Here is a 19838-nt window from a genome sequence, read left to right as displayed (position 1 = left end):
GAGCCCAAGAGTCCGCTCCCTCCCTTCCTGGGAACAGGAGTCTCTAACCATTCAGTAATATGCTGCCACCAGCCTTTGATTTTCCTCTAACCTTCAGAAAAGGGCAATCCCATGGGTTTCCCAGGGCAGCTGGTTGGCCACTCTGAGAACAGGAGGCTGGATTATATGGGCCATTGGCCTGATCCAGCAGGTTCTTCTTATGTTCTTAATCCTCAAGGCTAAGCAATGAATATTAGTGATGGAGATGAGGCAGCATCCAGCCCATACCTCTCCCCCTCCAGGAAGCAGGGCATCAAGCTTTTCTTCACTTCTCCCTAGACATGAATGCACAGCCTGGACCAAGAGGTCTAGGCTCAGTCTGTTATGCGTAGCCAGCAATGCACATCAAACCCAAACAGCCCATTTTAAGACAATTTATTTAGAATAAATTTAAAGAGAGCAAAAGACAAGATAGTGTGTGAAAGAAAATAAACATTTCAAGCAATGCTGGATTTACACATAAGCTAAGTAAGCTACAGTTTAGGGCCTCAGAACATGAGTGGACTCTAAATATAGAAAAAATACTAAATTGTTCATCATGTGCAGAATATACATAGCAGTGGAGGCTGGTGAAACCTAAACCTGGTGGGGTGCCTGTGAGTCATGTGGATGGAGCCTATGCGGATTCATGGGTGAGATTATGAGATTATGAGATTATGTGGGCAGAGCCTACGGTCACGCAGGTGGAGCCTATGAGGTCCCTATCCTCCTTCCTTACAAAGAAACAATAGACTCTTCAGCCTACAGTTCTACAAATACTTAGTTCCCAGAAGTGTCTTACCCTGGTTCAGAAGGGGTCCCTGCAGACACAGTCATTGCTCTTCTCCACCTCCCCCCACCCCCCTAGACACCCTCATGATTGCCATGGGAAGTCAACTATGTCTTGCTGGTCCTGATTGTTGGGAGTAAAGCACCAATACATTTTGTGAGCGACCTGAACCAGTATAGACAGAAAGACAATCTATTATTCCATCTGCTGATTCCTCCTCTAAAGTGTTGTTGTTATGCTTCTCCTCTTCCTCTCTTCTCTTCTAAGTTAGTTAGTAATGGCTCCCTGAGTGTAGGCCTGGCTGCTTCAGCATGTGTGGCTTTACCTCTTTGTAGTAATAAACCTTAGGCTTCCTTATTCTTTCAACTACTAGTCTTAACAGATCAGTTATTTCTGCACTCTGCTGCAAAACTATAACGCTGATTGTGGAAATACAGCTGCTAAAGGCGCAATAATTCCATTTTGCTCAGTGACAATTGTAGACTATATGGAAGAGATGTTTCCTCCCTTTCATGTTTGCGGGCCCTCTTTATTCAGTAAGAGATGGTCTTCTCCAGGCATCACTTGTGTGTGTGTGTTTGGGTATCAGTTGTGTGTTTGGATCCCCACCCCCCAAGAGGTTTCTGGTTCTGTCAAGACATTTGTTTGCAGGAGAATATTGTTTATGTTTCTGATTAATATAGTATAGCAATTATCCTAAATGTTTTGTGTATCCCCCAACAAAAGTTTGGAAGTTTGGGGATAGAAGTGGTTTATAGTTTCCATCTGTCTGAACGTGAACTTTGCATGTTAAGGTTTGTGTTTACTTATGTGTAAAGTGACAGTGGTGAGAAGTGTGTGGAAAAGAGATGTTTCATTTTAAAACTTATAACTGATTATGACTGTCTAGTCCAGCCTTTCCCAACTAGTGGGCCACCAGATGTTGTTGGACCACAATTCCCATCTTTCCTGACCATTGGCAATGCTGGCTGAGGCTGATGGGAGTTGTGGTCCAACAACATCTGGTGGCCCACTAGTTGGGAAAGGCTGGTCTAGTCATATTACTAATCTTAGTAAGCAACTCAGGAAACCTTTTTAGGCTGAAGAGTGGGGTAAAATGCTTTATTTTTCTGTCATACTAACAACAGAAAGGGCTTTTGGCCTCAAAACTCTATCCCCCCCCGCAACACCAAGCAATACACACACACACACACACACACACAGAATCTCCCCCCTTTCCAAGCAACTTTGCCACTTGGATTTAACAGAAGCCTTAAGAATCCTCTGTTCTCCCCACCCAACAAAGCAATGCACACACCACACACACAACTCTCCCCTTACAGCCCCCAGACCTCATGAAAGAGCCAAGAAGGAAGCCAATGTGAAAGCATACACCCATAAATGGAGTACTAGCCATCATTCTGTCCTCAAGACAATAAGGAGACCTCCTCATCCAAGAAAACGTGTAGCCGATTTGTCTCAGTCAGTTCTCACGTTTCTCATATACGCCAATTAAGTAAAATAAATGGCTGAAGCCACCCCAAATCTTTTAGCTCAGCTACAAGTGTTCTAAAAATGGGGGAAGGAAATGACTGGCAAGGTGTAGACTCAGAAACAGTAGCCAACACCCACAAGAAGAAGAATTGGCTGGGGAAGAGTGGACACAAGCCCTCCCACCCCTGTTTATTTTTTGAGTCTTTTGATATGTGAGTAAATCCATAGCAGAGAAAATATGTGGGAGGGGGAAATGGACATCCCATTTTGTTCTCCACCCTGCCTAATGAAGCTGTCTCTAATCATGCTTTTTTAAAACTGTTTCCCTCCCAGGAGACGGAGGGCTCGATCACATGGAGGTTTAATCTGGATCTGGTGCTTTTTGCAGATCCTTTTAATTTGGACCGTTTACATGATGTTTTTGCCAAGGCGAGTGCATTCAGCTGCTTTTGTCTTTAAATCTAGAGTAAATCAATGCAATAAAAATCCGAAATTGGTTTGAAAATCCTTACCCGCTTCGGTGCCCACGTACTGTGTGGTCGCTTTCTCTCCTGTTTTTGGCTGCATGGGTTATTTGCCATTTTAGATCCTCCCTTTCTCCACCCCCTACACTGTCTGCGGACATCATTTTGTTTCCTGCCGCTGACGAACAAACTTCTGGTCACTCTACCCTTCCTTTCCCCCACTTCCACCCTGAACAAGTTCCCTCCCTCAGTCCTTTAAACCAGCGATGTGCTCCGTTTACTCACTATTTTACTTTACAAGCTGGGTGGGGGCAGCGAGGGAAGAGAAGGGGCACTGCACTGCCACTCTCCCCTGCGCCTCTCTGTGCTGGGGGGAGGAGGAGGAGGAGCCTCTTCATGCCAGGGCATGGGCAGGTGAGCAGCCCCTTCTCCCCTCCCCTCCCTTCTTTAGGTGGTGGCGGCGGTGGCGGCAGCCCTGCCATCCAGCAAAGGCTGCCTTCCCTACAGCCACCGTGAAAGCTGCCCGAGGAGGAGGGAGGAGATGCAGCCCAGAGAGCAGGACTCGCCGTGGGATGCGCCAGGGCGGTCCTGCTTGGTTTTCTGGAGGGGAAGGAGAGGGGGGTCAACCTGACCTTCCCATCTAATACTTTCTGGGTGGGACACAGCCCGGGGAAAGCTCCTGCAGAACCTCTGTTGCAACTAAGGTCTCATTCACACAGAGGTTGTGTGCGCACACACTCAAACACAAAAATATACACACTGTGCGCTATAAACATTTCATTCCTTCTACACAAAAAAGGGCTTTGTTTAGAGGAAATGAAACTGACAACAGAAAAAAAAGTAATTTGGTGTCAGTTGCACACACACACACACACACACACTGTCTCCCGGTTTAGTGTGAAATTGACAGGAAAACCCCTCCCTTTCTGGAGATTAGCGATGGGGATGTTCCAGAGGGAGTTAACATGTAAATTTGGGGGCGGGGTCACAAGAAACAATGATATAAATGTGAACGTGTGTGAATGCAAAACAGCAAATTAGAAGGTAGGGAGAATGGACGTGTATGAACCGTGGAACTCTATTGCGATGGGGAAAGCTTCACATTCAGTATGGATTTTAGCTCCCATGTGAACCTGACCAGAGTTTAGAAGCATCTGCTTCCACTTGAAAGCCTCTCAGTCAGTGGAAGTGTATTAATATTACTGTGAGTGTTAGTGAACGACCGGCCTATGGCTTTGGAAGTTTTGAGGGGTACAGAATCTACTCGCTACTTTGCCCTTCAGAGTAGCCTCCCCAACACACAATGCATGTTGTATTGCCTCTTCCATTTAGTAAGTGCTAAACTCGTGTGTGTGTGTGTGTGTGTGTGTGTGTGTGTGTGTGTGTGTGTGTGTGTAACTGATCTTGCGTTGATGTACATGTAAGGTTTTCATATATGCCAGCTAAGAAATAATATGGAGATAGGTTTATTGCAAGATATATGTTTTAGTTAGATTGTTAGGCTGCAGACACACTAGTTGCTTCAAAGGCAGTCAGACCATTTTCTCTGGCTACATCCCGAAACGACTGCCCACGGCTGGACACATCTCCCTTCCCTATTGCTGATTAGGACCGCCCACAGCAAAGTGTTGGGCCAATTGCTGTGTCTGCTTGAGCCTAGAGCAAAATATTTTCATTGGACATGCCTGGAGTGGCAACGGGGTTGATGGCCAATCAGTTGAAGCCTGCATGAACCTGCCTTCAAGATAAAGCATGCTGGAGCTGCAGCTTCTGAGGTTATGGAGTTTGCCTAGTGTCGTGTGTCCCTGTGCTCAGAAAATGGAGGTGAGGACCCACTGAAGCCATCACAGCTGCAAGTGAGTCTCTACTCTTAGTTTTTGGTTGCTTCCTCACCTATGTACCAGCATATATGCAAACTTAAAGGTCTGTCCTTGCTATTTTAATTGTCCTTTCTGTTAGAATAATACACGTTTTTGGTAGTGTTATGAGACCTCTTAAACCTGACTTGGTTTAAGGCCTTAGTATGTCTTAATCGGGCCCTGATCTCAAGTCTATCTACCCTAGGTAGTTAGTCATACACATAGGCTTATGGTGTTCTCGTGAGTAATGTAGCATGCTGGATGATCAGATAGATGATGAGAGACAATGGACTGTTGGTAACATTCCATTTTTAAGGACTCTTGACCCAAGTGGGCTCCAATTGACAGGTGGCTCCGAGCAGCCGATTGGATGAGTGGTAAGTAGCTAAGAAAGGTGCTGTTGCCATTTTTTGGAAGTGGAGAGGTGGAGTTATCACAACATTAATGCCAGAGTTACCCAACTTCCCTACCAGACAGCAGTTTTCCACAGCTTTTATTTTGAGACTTGGCAGGAGCTATGCAGTCTGTCTTCCTCTGGGGAATGGAAGCTGAGGGAACTGTAAGGATGTTTTTTTAAGAGACAGGCTGGAGGCAGACTAGGACTGCACCACAACTATGAATCCAGTACTACAATGTTTTTTCATATCAAAGAAATTGGAAATGGATCATCTGTCCCGTCTCAAGACTCTGTGGCGAGCTCTGGATTTTGTCCGACCTTTTAGCTGTTGTAGCAGTTAAATGTGCCAGCTCTCTTCCCACCCCCCCATACTTAGCATCAATGTGTGAAAGGATGACAATATAGCACCAGGGAAGCAGATTATGCATGGTGCGTAATGCTGGCAAATGCATGGTGAATCATTAAAAGAACATTTTTTCTTTCTCCTGAGGATAATTTGCCGCTGTAGCATAAAATATTTCTCAGATGCTTATGGCGCCCTGCTGTTTAAGCACTGTGCAGGTAGAATACTTAAGAAACAGCACCTGCATACTCCTGTGGCATACCCATTTTTACGATGGACCTTGGAATGAAGGGCAGGTGTTCCTTGGGGGAGCAACGGAAAGTGCGTTACAGCAGGTCCGATTATATATCCATCTAGCCCAGGATCGTCAGGGACAGGGGCCATCGCTCAGCAGTAGGGCACCTGCTTTGTATGCAGAAGGTCTCAGGTTGAACCGTGGGCATCTCCAGGCGGAGCTGGGAAAGACTCTGTCTGAAACCCTGGAGAGTCAGTGCCAGTGCCAGTCAGGGTAGAGAGAGACTACTGAGCTAGATGGACCAATGATCTGATTCAGTATCAAGCAGCTTCCTGTCCCCCTGTGTCCCTTGATTGACAGCAGCTTTCCAGGGTCTCAGGCAGCCAAGCGACCGGGGAATCGGGGACTGAGCCATGTAGGCAGAGTCCTGTGCTGTGGTTCCTCCCTCCCTGGAAATTTCTTACAGTTGCACCCTGTCGTACGAAACGGGAAGTGAGGGAAACAAATCTGTGAATGCACCATGAGGACTTCTTTGTATACTATTTTTCAGGCACAATTCTGCTAATGTCTGGAAAAATGTAGTCGTGGAAAAAGCATACTCATTTCAATGTGTGAAATGAATGATGGTACGGCCACCTGTTTTACTTCAGGCACATGAGCGCTAATGCAGACATTGCCTACCTGGACATGCATGTTGCTGTGGTTGCAGTTGTGCTGCCATTGGTAGGTTAAATACACACTCTTTTCCTAACAGAAGGTTTAATAGTCCTGCCCACCACAGCCTTTTCCAGGCTTCATTCCAGGTATAGGGGAAAGAGAGGTGATGTTGGCACTTCCACAAAGTTCTGTATTCTAACATACTGCGATTACCTACACACTTGTCATCCTTCTTTCAGAGCTCTGACTGAAACAGGCCTATCCTGGTCCAGAGCAGTCCTTACATCAGGGCAGTGGTGGCAGGTGCCCATTGGGACTAGAAACGTGGAAGACAGAGAAAACCATAGTAGATGGAGCCAGAGCCAATGACAGGCAGAGCCCACTAATTCTAGTTTGGTTCCCATCCTCTTCCCTGCTAAGTTCTACAAGGGCAACACTGAGACTGAGGAAGAGGAAGCTGACAGCTAGTCCTACCCCCTGGATTGGATGTAAGTAACCTGGTGGGGGCTAGTTGAGGGCAAACTGAGGTTGGTGGGGCAATGCCCTATTTGCCCTAATAGACCAGCCCCCACTGCATCAGGGCTGGGAGGACTTGCGGCCTTCCAGATGTCGTTGGATTCATTCTTACTTGTTTGTGGGGAGGTTATGTGACGAGTGTGTTCATCCTGATTTGCTTTTTATTGATTGATTGATTGATTGATTGATTGCACTTGTATACCACCCCGTAGCCGAAGCTGTCTGGGTGGTTTAAAGCAATCAAAAACATTAAAACAAATATACAATTTAAAACACATATTTTAAAAACAATTTAAAACACAATTTTAAAATTTAAAACAATATAATTTTTTTTTAAAACACATGCTAAAATGCCTGGGAGAAGAGGAAAGTCTTGACCTGGTGCCGAAAAGATAACAGTGTTGGTGCCAGGCGCACCTCGTCAGGAAAATCATTCCATAATTTGGGGGCCACCACTGAGAAAGCCCTCTCCCTTGTTGCCACCCTCCGAGCTTCCCTTGGAGTAGGCACCTAGAGGAGGGCCTTTGAACTTGAGCGTAGTGTACGGGTGGGTTTGTATCAGGAGAGGTGTTCCATCAGGTATTGTGGTCCCAAGCCATGTAACGCTTTATAGGTCAAAACCAGCAGCTTGAATTGAGCTCGGAAACATACAGGCAGCCAATGCAAGTGGGCCAGAATCAGTTTTATATGTTCGGACCGTCTGGTCCCTGTTAACAATCTGGCTGCTGCATTTTGCACAAGCTGCAGTTTCTGAACTGTCTTCAAAGGCAGCCCCACGTAGAGTGCATTGCAGTAATCTTATAGGGTGTTTACATGGCTTTCATCTGTCCCGCCCAGTTAGTGCTGCTCCAGAGTGGTGTTTTTTGTGGGTGTGCTCTGCAACATGTCACCGATGCAATAATGCAATACTAGATCATTCTGCTTTATTAGTTGTTCTGCAATGCTTCCCCAGTGTTGCCGTATTATTGCTACCTGGAGGCACAACCAAAGTGGGACAAAAAAGACTGGGGAACATTTGTGGCATGACAAGTTATGAGTTGGGCACTGATTGTAACTGAACCCTACGTCCACCCTGAAGCTTTTGCAGGTGCAAACAGTACTGAAAGCAAGAGCACATATAACCACCACGATACCGTTAGGAGCACAAATAATCACAAATCCACAATACAAAGAACATCTGCAGGGCCCTTGATACACTTCCTTGTCACTTTCCAAACTGCAAAAAGACTTATTTCTTTTAAAAGTGGATTTGTTGTGCTAGCACTTTAATGCACCTCACTTGCACAAACCTAAAGTTTTGGTATGTGACTGAAATGCTCCCACAAAATATGAACAGTCTGGAGGGTGCCCCATGACTGAGGGAGTGGAAAGGGAGAAAAGCCATGTATTTCTTCTTTCTGTAAAAACAGTTTCAAATCTGCATTTGCAGAGGTATCACAGGACAGTGAATGCTTGTGTAAGGAGACAAGTCACATATCTAGTTTCATAAAGCAGTAGCCTTCAGTCAGGATCTACTTTATAGCCCCTTATGTGAACTGGGGATTCCCTTTTAATTGTTTACCATCTCTCTCTCTCTAAGGCAGGGAAATCTGTGGTCTTCCAATTGTTACTGAACTCCAGCTCCCATCAGTCCTGGGCAGAATAGTCAATGGTCAGGGAGGATATGAGTTGTCATCCAGGAACATCTAAAGAGCCACAGGTTCCCCTCCCTTGCTGTAGGGTGCCTGGCCTGGACCAACCGCAAAGGAGAAAAGGGTCCCTCTGCTTTCAGTTCTTGTGTAGCAAAGAAAATTCTGACAGGCACAACTTGTAGGATAAGTAGCAGCTACTGAGATTTCCTCTTCTACATAATGATTGTTGGTAAAAAAAACCCTGTCCCCTTTTGCACTGATGTCTCTTTCTCATTTAAAACCCCAATCAAGCATATGGTGTAAGAGACGGAGATCAGATGTTAGATCTCTTCTCCTTGCTCCCACTGCAACCCTCGGCACCTTGGCTCTACTGACACTGGAGCAGAGCTTGGAAAAGTTACTTTTTTGAAGTACAACTCCCATCAGCCCAATCCAGTGGCCATGCTGGCTGGGGCTGATGGGAGTTGTAGTTTTAAAAAGTAACTTTTCCAAGCTGCACTGGAGCTCTGAAACTTGGTAGGGCCAGAAAGGAGATATATCGGGCGGTTTGGGAAAGGACTGGGAAACAGCTTGGAACCAAAAGATCCCAAACTGTCTCAGCCACCCAACGTGCCCTTAAACCAAGAAGAGATTTAGACCAGCTCAGGAACTCGTTAAAATCTCTTCCTCTCTTTGGAAAAAATGGGAGGTAGGTTTTTTTTTCCTTCCTAAAAACAACACACACACATACAAAACGATGGAGAAATTTCCCCCCCTCTGAATAGGTTTTAAGATATGTAATACTGGTTTAAAAATCACTTTTTAAAAAAATCATAGAGAAACATAGCAAAGCAGAAAACAGTGAGCATGGTATTTACAGAGGGCACACAAACATTGATGGTTAACATGTATAGCACAGCTACAGTCCAACAGTTTTTTCATACTTGTCAGAATTGTGATGAATGTGTCAACATTTTTGCCACATGACAAAAAAAGGTAACTGTGTTTCTGAGAGTTGAAAAATGTACAATAATGTTTGAATTAATTATTGATAGAATTAGTGAAAAATCTGACATATCTTTTCATTAAGTAGTGCAGGCATAAAATCAGTTATGACATCTCAACTCCATCTCTACATTTTCATCCAGTATCTGCTACCTATATTTTTATTTCACCATTTTTACTGCAGAAAAAGTTGATTCACAAAGCCACATTGAACCAAAAAATTGAAAATAATTTTGGAATAACTGTATTTAGAACTGTGAACTAATTTCAGTTTAAAATACAAGTCTACATCATAACAATTGAATCATCTTCCAAATGTTGAGTGCTTTGAAATAAAATCACATCTATCTTGAAAAGGTGCCTCTCTTGAGATAGTTGAGAATTTTAGATGTCAACGTGCATTTTGCAGCATATAGGACCCAAAGACGAATCTGTGATTGTTAAAGGCGGAGGATGGACAATGTTTTGAAGTGGTACATGTGTAAAAGTATTTTATTTAAAATGTTATTAAAAAGAATAGGTGGTAGAAATAAAGCACCAGTTCGCCATAGGTCAATACCATTTTGCCACATGTAGTGAGTGGCAACTGTGTTGGACACCAGGGGTGTAGCATGTGGGTTAATGTCATTGCACAAACAAAGGAACTACAAAAAATAATTTAAGTGTATCTTGTGGTGCTTATAACATTTTTCCAAACTCGATACATGTTCACTATAAGAATGTTTCCATATCCTTCTCTCTATATATATTGATCAGCCTTTCCCAACCAGTGTGCCTCCAGATGTTGTTGGACTACAACTCCCATCTTCCTGAACAGTGGCAATGCTAGCTGAGGCTGATGGGAGTTGTGGTCCAACAACATCTGGAGGCACACTGGTTAGGAAAGGCTGCTATAGATCCATATTATACTGGCTAACAGCTGTTAGCATCAGATGGCAGCTATTTCTCCACTGAACTAAAACAGGTAAAATTGCCCTTAGGATTCCAATTGTAGGGCTAATTCAGACTGTGAGTGTAAATCCTACATGTAGTGGATCATGGCAGTGAGTCTTGGGCCTTGCTCCCCCTGCCACCCCCTAGTAAGCTATTTATTGTGAATGAAGACCTATGCACAAATAGGGTCTCACTCCTTTGAACCATCCAGCTCTTTTCACAGCAGCAGAATCCTACCTGTGTACAAATATATGCACATTTGCCCATTAGTCTAAATACCCTATATATTTTGGGTTGGGGAAGAGATACTGTTTGCCTCTGTACCATATTGCATGTAGGATGTATGTATCAGAGCCATGTGTGAATGGAATCCTTGGCACCCATAGTAACAAATAATAATAATTAAGAGTGATGACATTATGCAGATGTTGTGTACTGGCCATTTCGTTTGCCCTAAGTAAGAGCTGTTGCTGAGGAGCATCTTGCTCACAGTGTGGCTTGAGCAGGTTTCATTATGGGGTCCCACCACATAAATGGGGGAAAAAAGAAACACCAGCAGGAATTCCCTGGAAAAAATAGATCCACTCAGTGTGTTGCTGTGCAGAAGGAGTTTACTGGGTGGGGCCTTCTCAGTGGTGGCCCCCCAAATTATGGAATGATCTCCCTGATGAGGTGCACCTGGCACCAACACTGTTACCTTTTCAGTGCCAGGTCAAGACTTTCCTCTTCTCCCAGGCATTTTAGCATGTGTTTTTAAATTTTTTTAAAAAAAATTAAAATTGTCTTTTTAAATTGGTTTTTGTGTTTTAAAATTTGTATATTTCTTTTTATTGTTTTTAATTGCTGTAAACCGTCCAGAGAGCTTCGGCTATGGGGCGGTATATAAATGTATATGTAGTAGTAGTAGTAGTAGCAGTAGTAATAATAATAATAATAATAATAATAATAATAATAATAATAATAATAAATGTGGAGCAGTTTCAAGCAGCCTCCACAAGGAGGTTTCACTGTCTGAACTGACCCTAATTTAATCATTGTAGGCAGCTTTAATAGTTCTTGAAGAGTTAAACGGGACATGATGCAAAATCAAGCAGATGGCACAACTGAATTATCACCAAATGGAGCCTTCTGATGAGCACATGGTTTTCCTTGTCTTCCAAGATGGACTCTTTTCTTTTCCCTTTTGGAAGACATAAACAGACAGCTGTGGATCTGGATGGAGACACCAAATGTCTGACGTGAATGTTAATAAGTATTCCAGATTCTCCTTTACACATAGTAAGGGAATTGCTACGAAACCTCTCCTGGAAACACATTAATAGTGATTTTCCTGTGGCTGCGTTTGTGAGGATAGAATCTGCAGTAGCGATCCTGCAGTAATGAATATACTTAAACAAACATATGCATAGCATTCTTTGTACTTCTTCCTTTGAGGGGATGACAAATGTTTGATACAGTCTGAAAGGACTGTTCTACTACTGTTTAAAAATAATCTATAATCTTATCAGTCGTTTTGAGTATCCTTGCATGATCTAAGGACAACAATATAGTAAAATGTGCCATTCTGGAATATTTAATAGCAGCCCATTATGCTTGAGGATGACCACAGCCATGAGCTACAATCATCTCCTTGCCATTTCCACTTATGACTCTGTTTTCCAAGGACATGTTCCAGCTGAAGTCAAAGGTTCAACACATACTTGACTTTTATGCTGAAATGGGTGTGACTAAAAAGTGCTTTACTTTGATTGGCTCACCCCTAGTGATTGTTATGTTGTTTGTTGTAATTGACTTTAGATCTATGCAGTCAAAGACAATGCAGTAGCTATGGAAGGAACACCAGCCACCATACTTGAAATAATGTTCACTGCAAAAGTGGATGCATCTGAAATTGGCTTTTCAAGTTCCACTTTAATATATCATGACTGTGATTTTTGCCTTCACTAGAAGGGACTATCTATGACAAGGGAAAGGTTCATAATGTAGAACAGTATCCCTTCTGTCTTAAAATCATCCATAGATGCTAACAACACAATCCTGTACATGTCCTTGCACAGTCCTCTACACAATTCTGTACTGTTCAGAAGTAAATCGCATTTGGTTGAATGGAATTTACTCCTTCACAAGTGCATAAAGATTGCAGCATAAGTGCCAGGTTATTTGCAACCATTGAAACTGCCTAGCAACCATGGATGAATTTGTATTTTGAAATGAATTTTGTGTCCATGAAAATGACAGATAGTACTTTGTTCATCCAAGTCATTCAAACAGTAAGGGCTGGGGCAGCTGGGGAAATGCTCTTGACAAGGTCTCGGCCAGTGCATATCTCTCATCTTTCTGAATCCTATTCTTACGGCAATGCAGTATATTTTGATTACTGTGGAAAAAACCAATACATCCTGTTGCAAGCACATATGGGGATGTCTTCCAAGAGTTTTTCTACACCTGAATTGTGCTATTAATCATTGCTGAATTTAGTAGCAATGAATTTCACAGTTCCAGTCTTGTGTGTGTGTGTGTGTGTGTGTAACTTTTGTTTGAGAAGTTTCCTGCATGTTGATTTTCACACTGTTATATATAGTTCTTGTGTTATATGTAAGAGAGCTTGGCTGTTCCAGTGGCTGATAGATTTTTTGGGTCCTATAGATCCGTATCATACTGGCTAACAGCTGTTAGCATCAGATGGCAGCTGTTTCTCCACTGAATTGAAACTGATAAAATTGCCCTTAGGATTCTAATTGTAAGGCTAATTCAGACCATGTGTGTAGATCCTACAGAATGGCTCTAAGCAAGTTACTCGGCTGAAGTTTTCCACCTATAGAATGAGACTATGACAATGGTGTGCATCGCAGGGTTGTTGTGATGACGAACAAGATGAAGACTGGAAAGCAATCTGTAATGACTGGATAGCTATTATTACTTTATATGTTTAACAAGGGGGATATCCAACAGAATGTTGCAGTGTGGAATGCTCCTTTTCAGAGTACCTTCTAGGTAGCCATGTGCTCTTCCAGAATATTGCATTTCAACCTCTTTTTCCTGATCTTTCCCCACCTTCAGCCATTATTCCATGGCCACTCAGCATCCCCAGTCCTCATTGGTGTTTTGGGTCTGCCCCCCTAAACCTGCCATTACTTTCCTTTTGGCTGTGATTGGTGCTGTTTCAGCAACATACAGATCCATAGTTGGAGAATAAGTTTGCTATTAGTATATAAGATATAAAACAAGCTGCATAGGCTCATATGTGTGACTGTACACACAAGAACCATTTCAGCTACATAAGGATCCACCCTTGAAGAATGAGTTTATTAGTAGTATATAAGATACTATAGGTGAGATGCAACATTGTGCCAGCGGATATGAGAGGGCTTCCTCTTTGTTTTTTCCTGCCTGCACGCTCCCCATCTGCTCCAGAGAGTCTCCAAACCTCCCAAGCAGATTTTTGAGGATGGGGGAGCTGTAATGAAGAGAGGAAGTGTTGATCTTATTTAAAGAAGCAGAAGTCAGTTGTGCAGGTGGGACACTATAATTAGATATCACCCTATATACAGGTCTCTATTTTCCAGTCTGGTAATTATTTTATGTTCTATTTTTATTTAATATACCTCATTCTTTTTTATACCTTCTTTGTAATCTCTTCTCTGTGGTGAAGAATCTTTGGTCTTTCTAGCCACTAGATGCCTTCAAGTCGATCCCAACTTATGGCAACCCTATGAATAGGGTTTTCATGGTAAGCGGTATTCAGAGGTGGCTTACCATTGCCTTTCTCTAGCCACTAGTCATGTATAAATTCTCTTTTTCTGGTGAGTCATGATATGCTTAAGTATGAAGTTAGTTCATTTTTGGGGGGAGGGGTTAATATATGAAATGGGAGCCTGCCTTTCATGCCTTCTTATGATATTGTTGCAGATTGATATCCTCAAAGCAGATATGGAAAGTGCAGAGTGGAAAATCTTGGAAAACCTGATCCTGGAGGACCTTGTGGAACAGATAGGACAACTGATCTTTGAAATCCATGTTCATTGGCCGGGATTTGAGGTCAGCGGAAATGACAGCACTGTGGTTCGGTACTGGTACAGTCTCCTCAAAGAACTAGAACTGAAGGACTTCAGGCTTTTTCACACTTACAAAGATTTATCAAAACCACAGTTGTTTCTAAAAAGGAAAGCCTTCAATGCAAGTAGCTGTTACACATTGGGCTGGGTGAATACAAGATGGAAATAAAGGGCTTGGGCCTGCAGAATGGCCTTGTGAATCATCCCTTCAGTGGTATTATGGAAGGCGACGTCAGAGACAGAAGTTACCCAATGTGCAAATACAGCAGCTGTGGTATAAGTTGTTTCTTCATGTCTGAATAGATAAAATGTTAGCACACAGTAGCTTAAAATGCTACGCTTTCTTCAAACTTGGTGGTGGGACTGATAATCACAGGATATTGGTTTAGAAAATATACTGTCTTTACTTTGTCTTTTAATTTGCTTCCTAGTTTCTGCATGATTATTTCCTTGCATTATTCCAGCTGCTCCTTTCCATCAAGAGAGGAACTTCTGGCCCTCCATATGTTGCTGAACAACTCCCAACATCCTTGGCCCATGCTGCCTGGGGCTGATGGAGGGTTGTATCCAATGGAATGCTAAGTCACAGTCCCATAAGCACAAGGATTTCCACTTGTGCAATGGAACTTCCCACCTTCACCCCCCTCAATCTGTTCTAGCAGACTTGGGTGGAATGTAAAGTACGTGCAGGTAGAAATTCCAATGCCCAAACAGAAATCCTTATGTTGCCAGGATCATGCAGAGCTTGGAAAAGTTACTTTTTTGAACTACAACTCCCATCAGCCCAATCCAGTGACCATGCTGGCTGGGGCTGATGGGAGTTGTAGTTCAAAAAAGTAACTTTTCCAAGCTCTGAAGTTCAGTGGTTCTCAGCTGTGATCCATGAACATCATTCAGGTGGTCTGTGGCATGTCCATGGATTTGTGGTTGAAAATGGGAGATGACATGTCTGTTGTATTACATATTCATATTGATTTTTAATTGTATTTCTATTATTTTGTTTCTTATAATGTGATTTTGTATTACAATTTGAATTCTATAGTAAAATACACTACATAATAAAAGCAGCAATATAAATACAATTAAAAAATCATACAGCATCTAGCACAGCACATTACAAGTGTTGGGAATGGACTGCCTTCAAGACGATTCCGACTTATGGCGACCGTATGAATAGGGTCTTCATGGTAAGTGGTTTTACCATTGCCTTCCTCTGAGGCTGAGAGGCAGTGACTGGCCCAAGGTCACCCAGTGAGCTTCATGGGTGTGTGGGGATTCGAACCCTGATCCCCCAGGTCGTAGTCCCAACACTCTAACCACCACACCACACTGGCTCTCTTTACAAGTGCTAAAGCAGGGAAAAAATAATTAAGTTACCGCCAAGACCCTCAGCAATGTTCAAGTGGTCCATGAGGGGGAAATTGGGAGTCACTGCCTTAGTGGAATACCATCCAGAGTGCAATAGCTGGAGGGCCCCCGTTTCCTTATGTCTGTTTTACGTCTATCTTGCCTCACATTGCAAGTTATTGCCCTTCCTCATCTGTTCCATCATGCTGGTTATGCTTACCATTGGTGAGCATAAGCCATTATATTAGAGGTACAGTGGCCGATATAAATACATATATACACATCAGTTCACTTTGCTCCTTCAGTGGCTCTATTTCAGAAACACAACGAACTCAAAAGCCTCCCTTTTCGTTTCCCTCCTAGCAGTAATAGGGGTTGCTATCCTCCCACTCTCTTTTCCCCCTGCTCAGATCTGCTATTCCAGAAGATAAGGGCTACTGCTGCAATTTTGTTCACCTTCCATAACTTCTTTCCAAATGTAGTCATTTAATTATTGTTATTATAGAGAAAATGTTACAATGGGGGGGGACTTACAGGATTCAAAAAAAAATACAGTATGATCCCCAAACCTTACAAACCTATACCATTTAAAGAAAACATAATGAAATATTTGTCTAGACTGGAATACATTTAGTCAGAATATGTCGATTTAATCTCCTCAACTATATGCCAAACTCTAAAAATCCAAGCATGTACTGTTTTGGCTAAGCAAAGATACCTTATTTTAAAGCCAGTTCTATGTCAGCAGCAGCCAATAAGTTCTAAGTCCAAGAATCATACTGCAACTCTCACCTACTGCATTCAAGACAGGTGGACATGTTTTCTAATATAGACCGTTAGGGAGAATCGTGACTGGATCCTAAGAAAGAGGGGTGGGTATAAAGTGACCTTGTCATCTCTTCCACCTCCTGCTGTCCCATATAAATCCTCTCTCAAGGGAAGGATGGGAGACCCGACTGAACGGGATAGGCTGTAGTGTTTGGAGGGAGACATGTATCTTTTAGCACGTGACCTTGTTTTAAAAGCAGCCATGCATAGTGGCTCCATATGCACATATTGGTAACAGAATAGACAGCTGTGTAATTCACTCAGCCACATAACATAATTTTCAATATGCAATTCAGATTGGGGCACTTCATTGGGGGATTGCCTAATTTAAATCCTCCCAATGTAGCACATAGGTACCTCTATGTTTGCCTCCCATGGGGCAAATAGCCATTTGAGGAAGTACTTAGAATTGGGAATATGGTAGTGATAAAATGGGTTAAACCTCTCCTCACGCCATTCCATGGATCCGCTACAAATGTCCCCCCCCCCCAAACAGCTGCCTTTAAATTTAAAAACCTATGAGAGATCATACCTGGTCAGGCCTCAAATGAAACATAAGTAGTAAGGGAGGGATGGATGGGAAAAACACATTAGGAAGCCATAATTTATTGCTGCATGCATTGAGAATCAAAAAGCAGTTGTGTAGCTATTGATAATTTGTCTACTATAAACTTCATGTCAGAAAAAATAAGATGTGAAGGATCTATAGTTTGCTACAAACTGACTCTAGACATGTCAACTACAAAGACAAATTCTTCCATAATATTTTAATATCAATTCAATGAGAGATAAATTCACACCCTGGCACCACAGAGAACTAGGCAGTTACAACTTCAACACCAAATAAAGAGTTGTTTAAAAAAAAAAACAGCCTTGGACAATGCTAGAGATGTTATACTAAGTTGAAATCCACTTTTAATATAAAACATTTATTAAAAATAAGTTCTGTAAAAAGGATTGATACATATGTACAGTAGTTTAGCACAAAACAAACAATCTATAAAAGCAAAATAGATATTAAAGTGCCCATTTACAAGACTTAGGTGGTCAAATGGCAATGAAGTTGCTGTGTGCTTCCAATGATACCTTCTTTGAAGTATTTTCATAAAGGCAGTAACTCACTAATTGCACAAGCTCCACTGGCTGAATGGGGCTTATGCTAAAACAGTATTTGATGAATTACTTGTTAAGCATTTTATATACGTACATACATAATGTTCTTTGGATTTCTTTTATTGTACAAACCAAATCTTTGAATAAGAATAGCGACCTGAGTTATCAGGAGTAATTGAAAAAAGCAGTCATAATAAAAATGAAACCACTGTTTCTTGACATGTACTCCAGTCCATGCATCTGCAAATACAAAGGGCTGGATCTAGAGAAATGCCTATGGAAGGTGGTGGGGTGTAAAGTGACCTTCCTACCCCCAAGCAGCCTCTCCCAAGAGCAAGGGGCCCTTGCCAAATTGGGGGGGGGGCTGAAAAGGAGAGTGTGGTTTGTTGAATATCAGGCTCCCCCACACAGAAGATACCTCCCCTCACTTTTTGGAGATTTTCCCTTTAGCTCCCCTGTGCCATAGCCCACCCAATTCAAATGGAAAGGGTTTTTATTGGGGGGCAGGAGTCAGTAAATACACCTTATGACCACCCCCTTTATTTATTTTATTTAAATTTATTTTATTTCTCCAATAAAATCCATCATCTGTATCTGCCTGCTCCACAAAATGGAAAATTGGTGAGAAGTGTCCTGGACTACATTGTTCCTCTGCTTTCAAGAAAATATTGAGAGAGGGGCTCTACAAACACAGCAACAAACAGTTCTCTGCACCAGACCCCTCTCTATATTTTCAAGCAGGGCTGTTCGGTTTTTTTTGGGGGGGAGGGGGTTGTTCCTGCAGAGAAAACAGAACTGGGGCTACAAACTAGTGTGTGTGTGCACGCACACACTTTGTGCATGCATTTCAGTATGAAATGCTATTAAATACAAAAACAATTCTGAGTAACAACTTCTATTACACACACACACAAAATCAATCTCAGGATTATCCAATGTACTTGCAAACGGGGGAGTACTGCCAAATAGTATTTATAAACAGGTGCATCATGTAACACTGAAATAAAATCATTTTTCTTCCAAATTCTGCACTTGCCGATGGAAGTTTCTACTTCAGCTTTATACACAAAGCTAAACATACATCTTCCCAGTTTAATTAATTTAATTTTAAAATATATTGCAAGCTTATCAATGAATTTCCATTTTAGGCCACTTCATATGGGCATTTTCAGCTTGTCATAGTTTGAGCTTGGAAACATTTTGGTTGAAGTCTTTTGAATTTCCAGTATGGTCTATGCGCACTGTAATACTGAAGTACCTGAAGCAACTCATCTTAATGTTCTAATTTCAGGTCCCTTTGCTGCAGAATGTGTGTTCCAAAATTGAAGGTGTTCACCAACTGATTCGAAGCTTAGACTTCTATAGTACAGCCTTCAGTCCCACAGTTTAATGAGACCATCCCATCCACATGTGATCACCTTGGATGTTTCATGTGGGTGCCACACTGCACCTATACAGACTTTGTCATGGGCTTTTAATCTACTATAGAGTTTTGTTGTCTTCCAGTCCCAGATATTCAGTTTTCCATCTGCATCTCCTGATATCACATAGCTTTAAGGAAAAGAAATAACAGCTGTTTTAATACACTGACGTGAATTTCTAAAGATTATTTTTGGAACACAATTTATGTCAAACACTAAATATGTTTTAACACAAAAAGCTGATGAAATATAGCTTACTTTCTAGTCTCACATTCAGCTACAGCATTTTTAAATATATTATGCTAATCACAATGGCTTCAATCCCAAGGTACCTGCCCAGAAATGGGCTGCTTATAAGCACATAATGCGCATTAGCTGCCCAATGTTGGTTGCCATTGTGGTCAACTTCACTGCACCAATCAGCTCCTCATAGGGAGCATACTTAGCATACTTAAACCAAGTTCTCCCCATGTTGCTCCATCCTATGACAAGGAAGGTGAAGGCAGTCCCCCAATCTCCCCATCCATCCAAGAGATTATGTCAAAAACAGAAGCTTGGAAACATCAGCACTGCTGATGGGAACCACATACATAGCCCTGAGTATTGGATGCAGAAGCCTGCTAGTGACTCATCCTTCTCACTAATCAGGATACATGCGATCATTGTTACAGTTCATACATATATGGGGATTCTTCAGACAGTATCTAAATACAGTTTTCTAGAGTCTAAAATCAGAGACTGGATGCTGGACTAGATGGGCCATTTGCCTGATCC

The 19838-nt window shown here is 42.3% G+C and overlaps 2 protein-coding genes across 7 annotated transcripts in view; one reads left to right on the top strand and one right to left on the bottom strand.

Moving 5' to 3' along the window:
- METTL24 (methyltransferase like 24) overlaps window positions 1-18639 on the top strand; it is a 141209-nt gene extending 122570 nt beyond the window's left edge. For 3 of the 4 annotated variants that reach the window (XM_061623604.1, XM_061623602.1, XM_061623603.1), the window contains one exon: window positions 14210-18639. In XM_061623604.1, coding sequence (XP_061479588.1) covers window positions 14210-14524 — 315 coding nt within the window. In that variant the 3' untranslated portion in view covers window positions 14525-18639. Of the gene's footprint in view, window positions 1-2614; window positions 3890-14209 lie in introns of those variants that run through there. The other variant, XM_061623606.1, reaches the window with a different exon arrangement.
- The window catches only part of CDC40 (cell division cycle 40), a 59901-nt gene continuing 57345 nt past the window's right edge, over window positions 17283-19838 (bottom strand). For all 3 annotated transcript variants that reach the window (XM_061623600.1, XM_061623599.1, XM_061623601.1), the window contains exon 15: window positions 17283-19194. In XM_061623600.1, the coding sequence (XP_061479584.1) occupies window positions 19017-19194 (178 nt within the window). In that variant the 3' untranslated portion in view covers window positions 17283-19016. The remainder of the gene's footprint in view (window positions 19195-19838) is intronic.

Source organism: Rhineura floridana, chromosome 4, assembly GCF_030035675.1.
Source record: "Rhineura floridana isolate rRhiFlo1 chromosome 4, rRhiFlo1.hap2, whole genome shotgun sequence".
NCBI lineage: Eukaryota > Metazoa > Chordata > Lepidosauria > Squamata > Rhineuridae > Rhineura > Rhineura floridana.
Note: the sequence above shows the minus strand (reverse complement) of the source record. Positions and strands in the feature narration are given on the sequence as shown.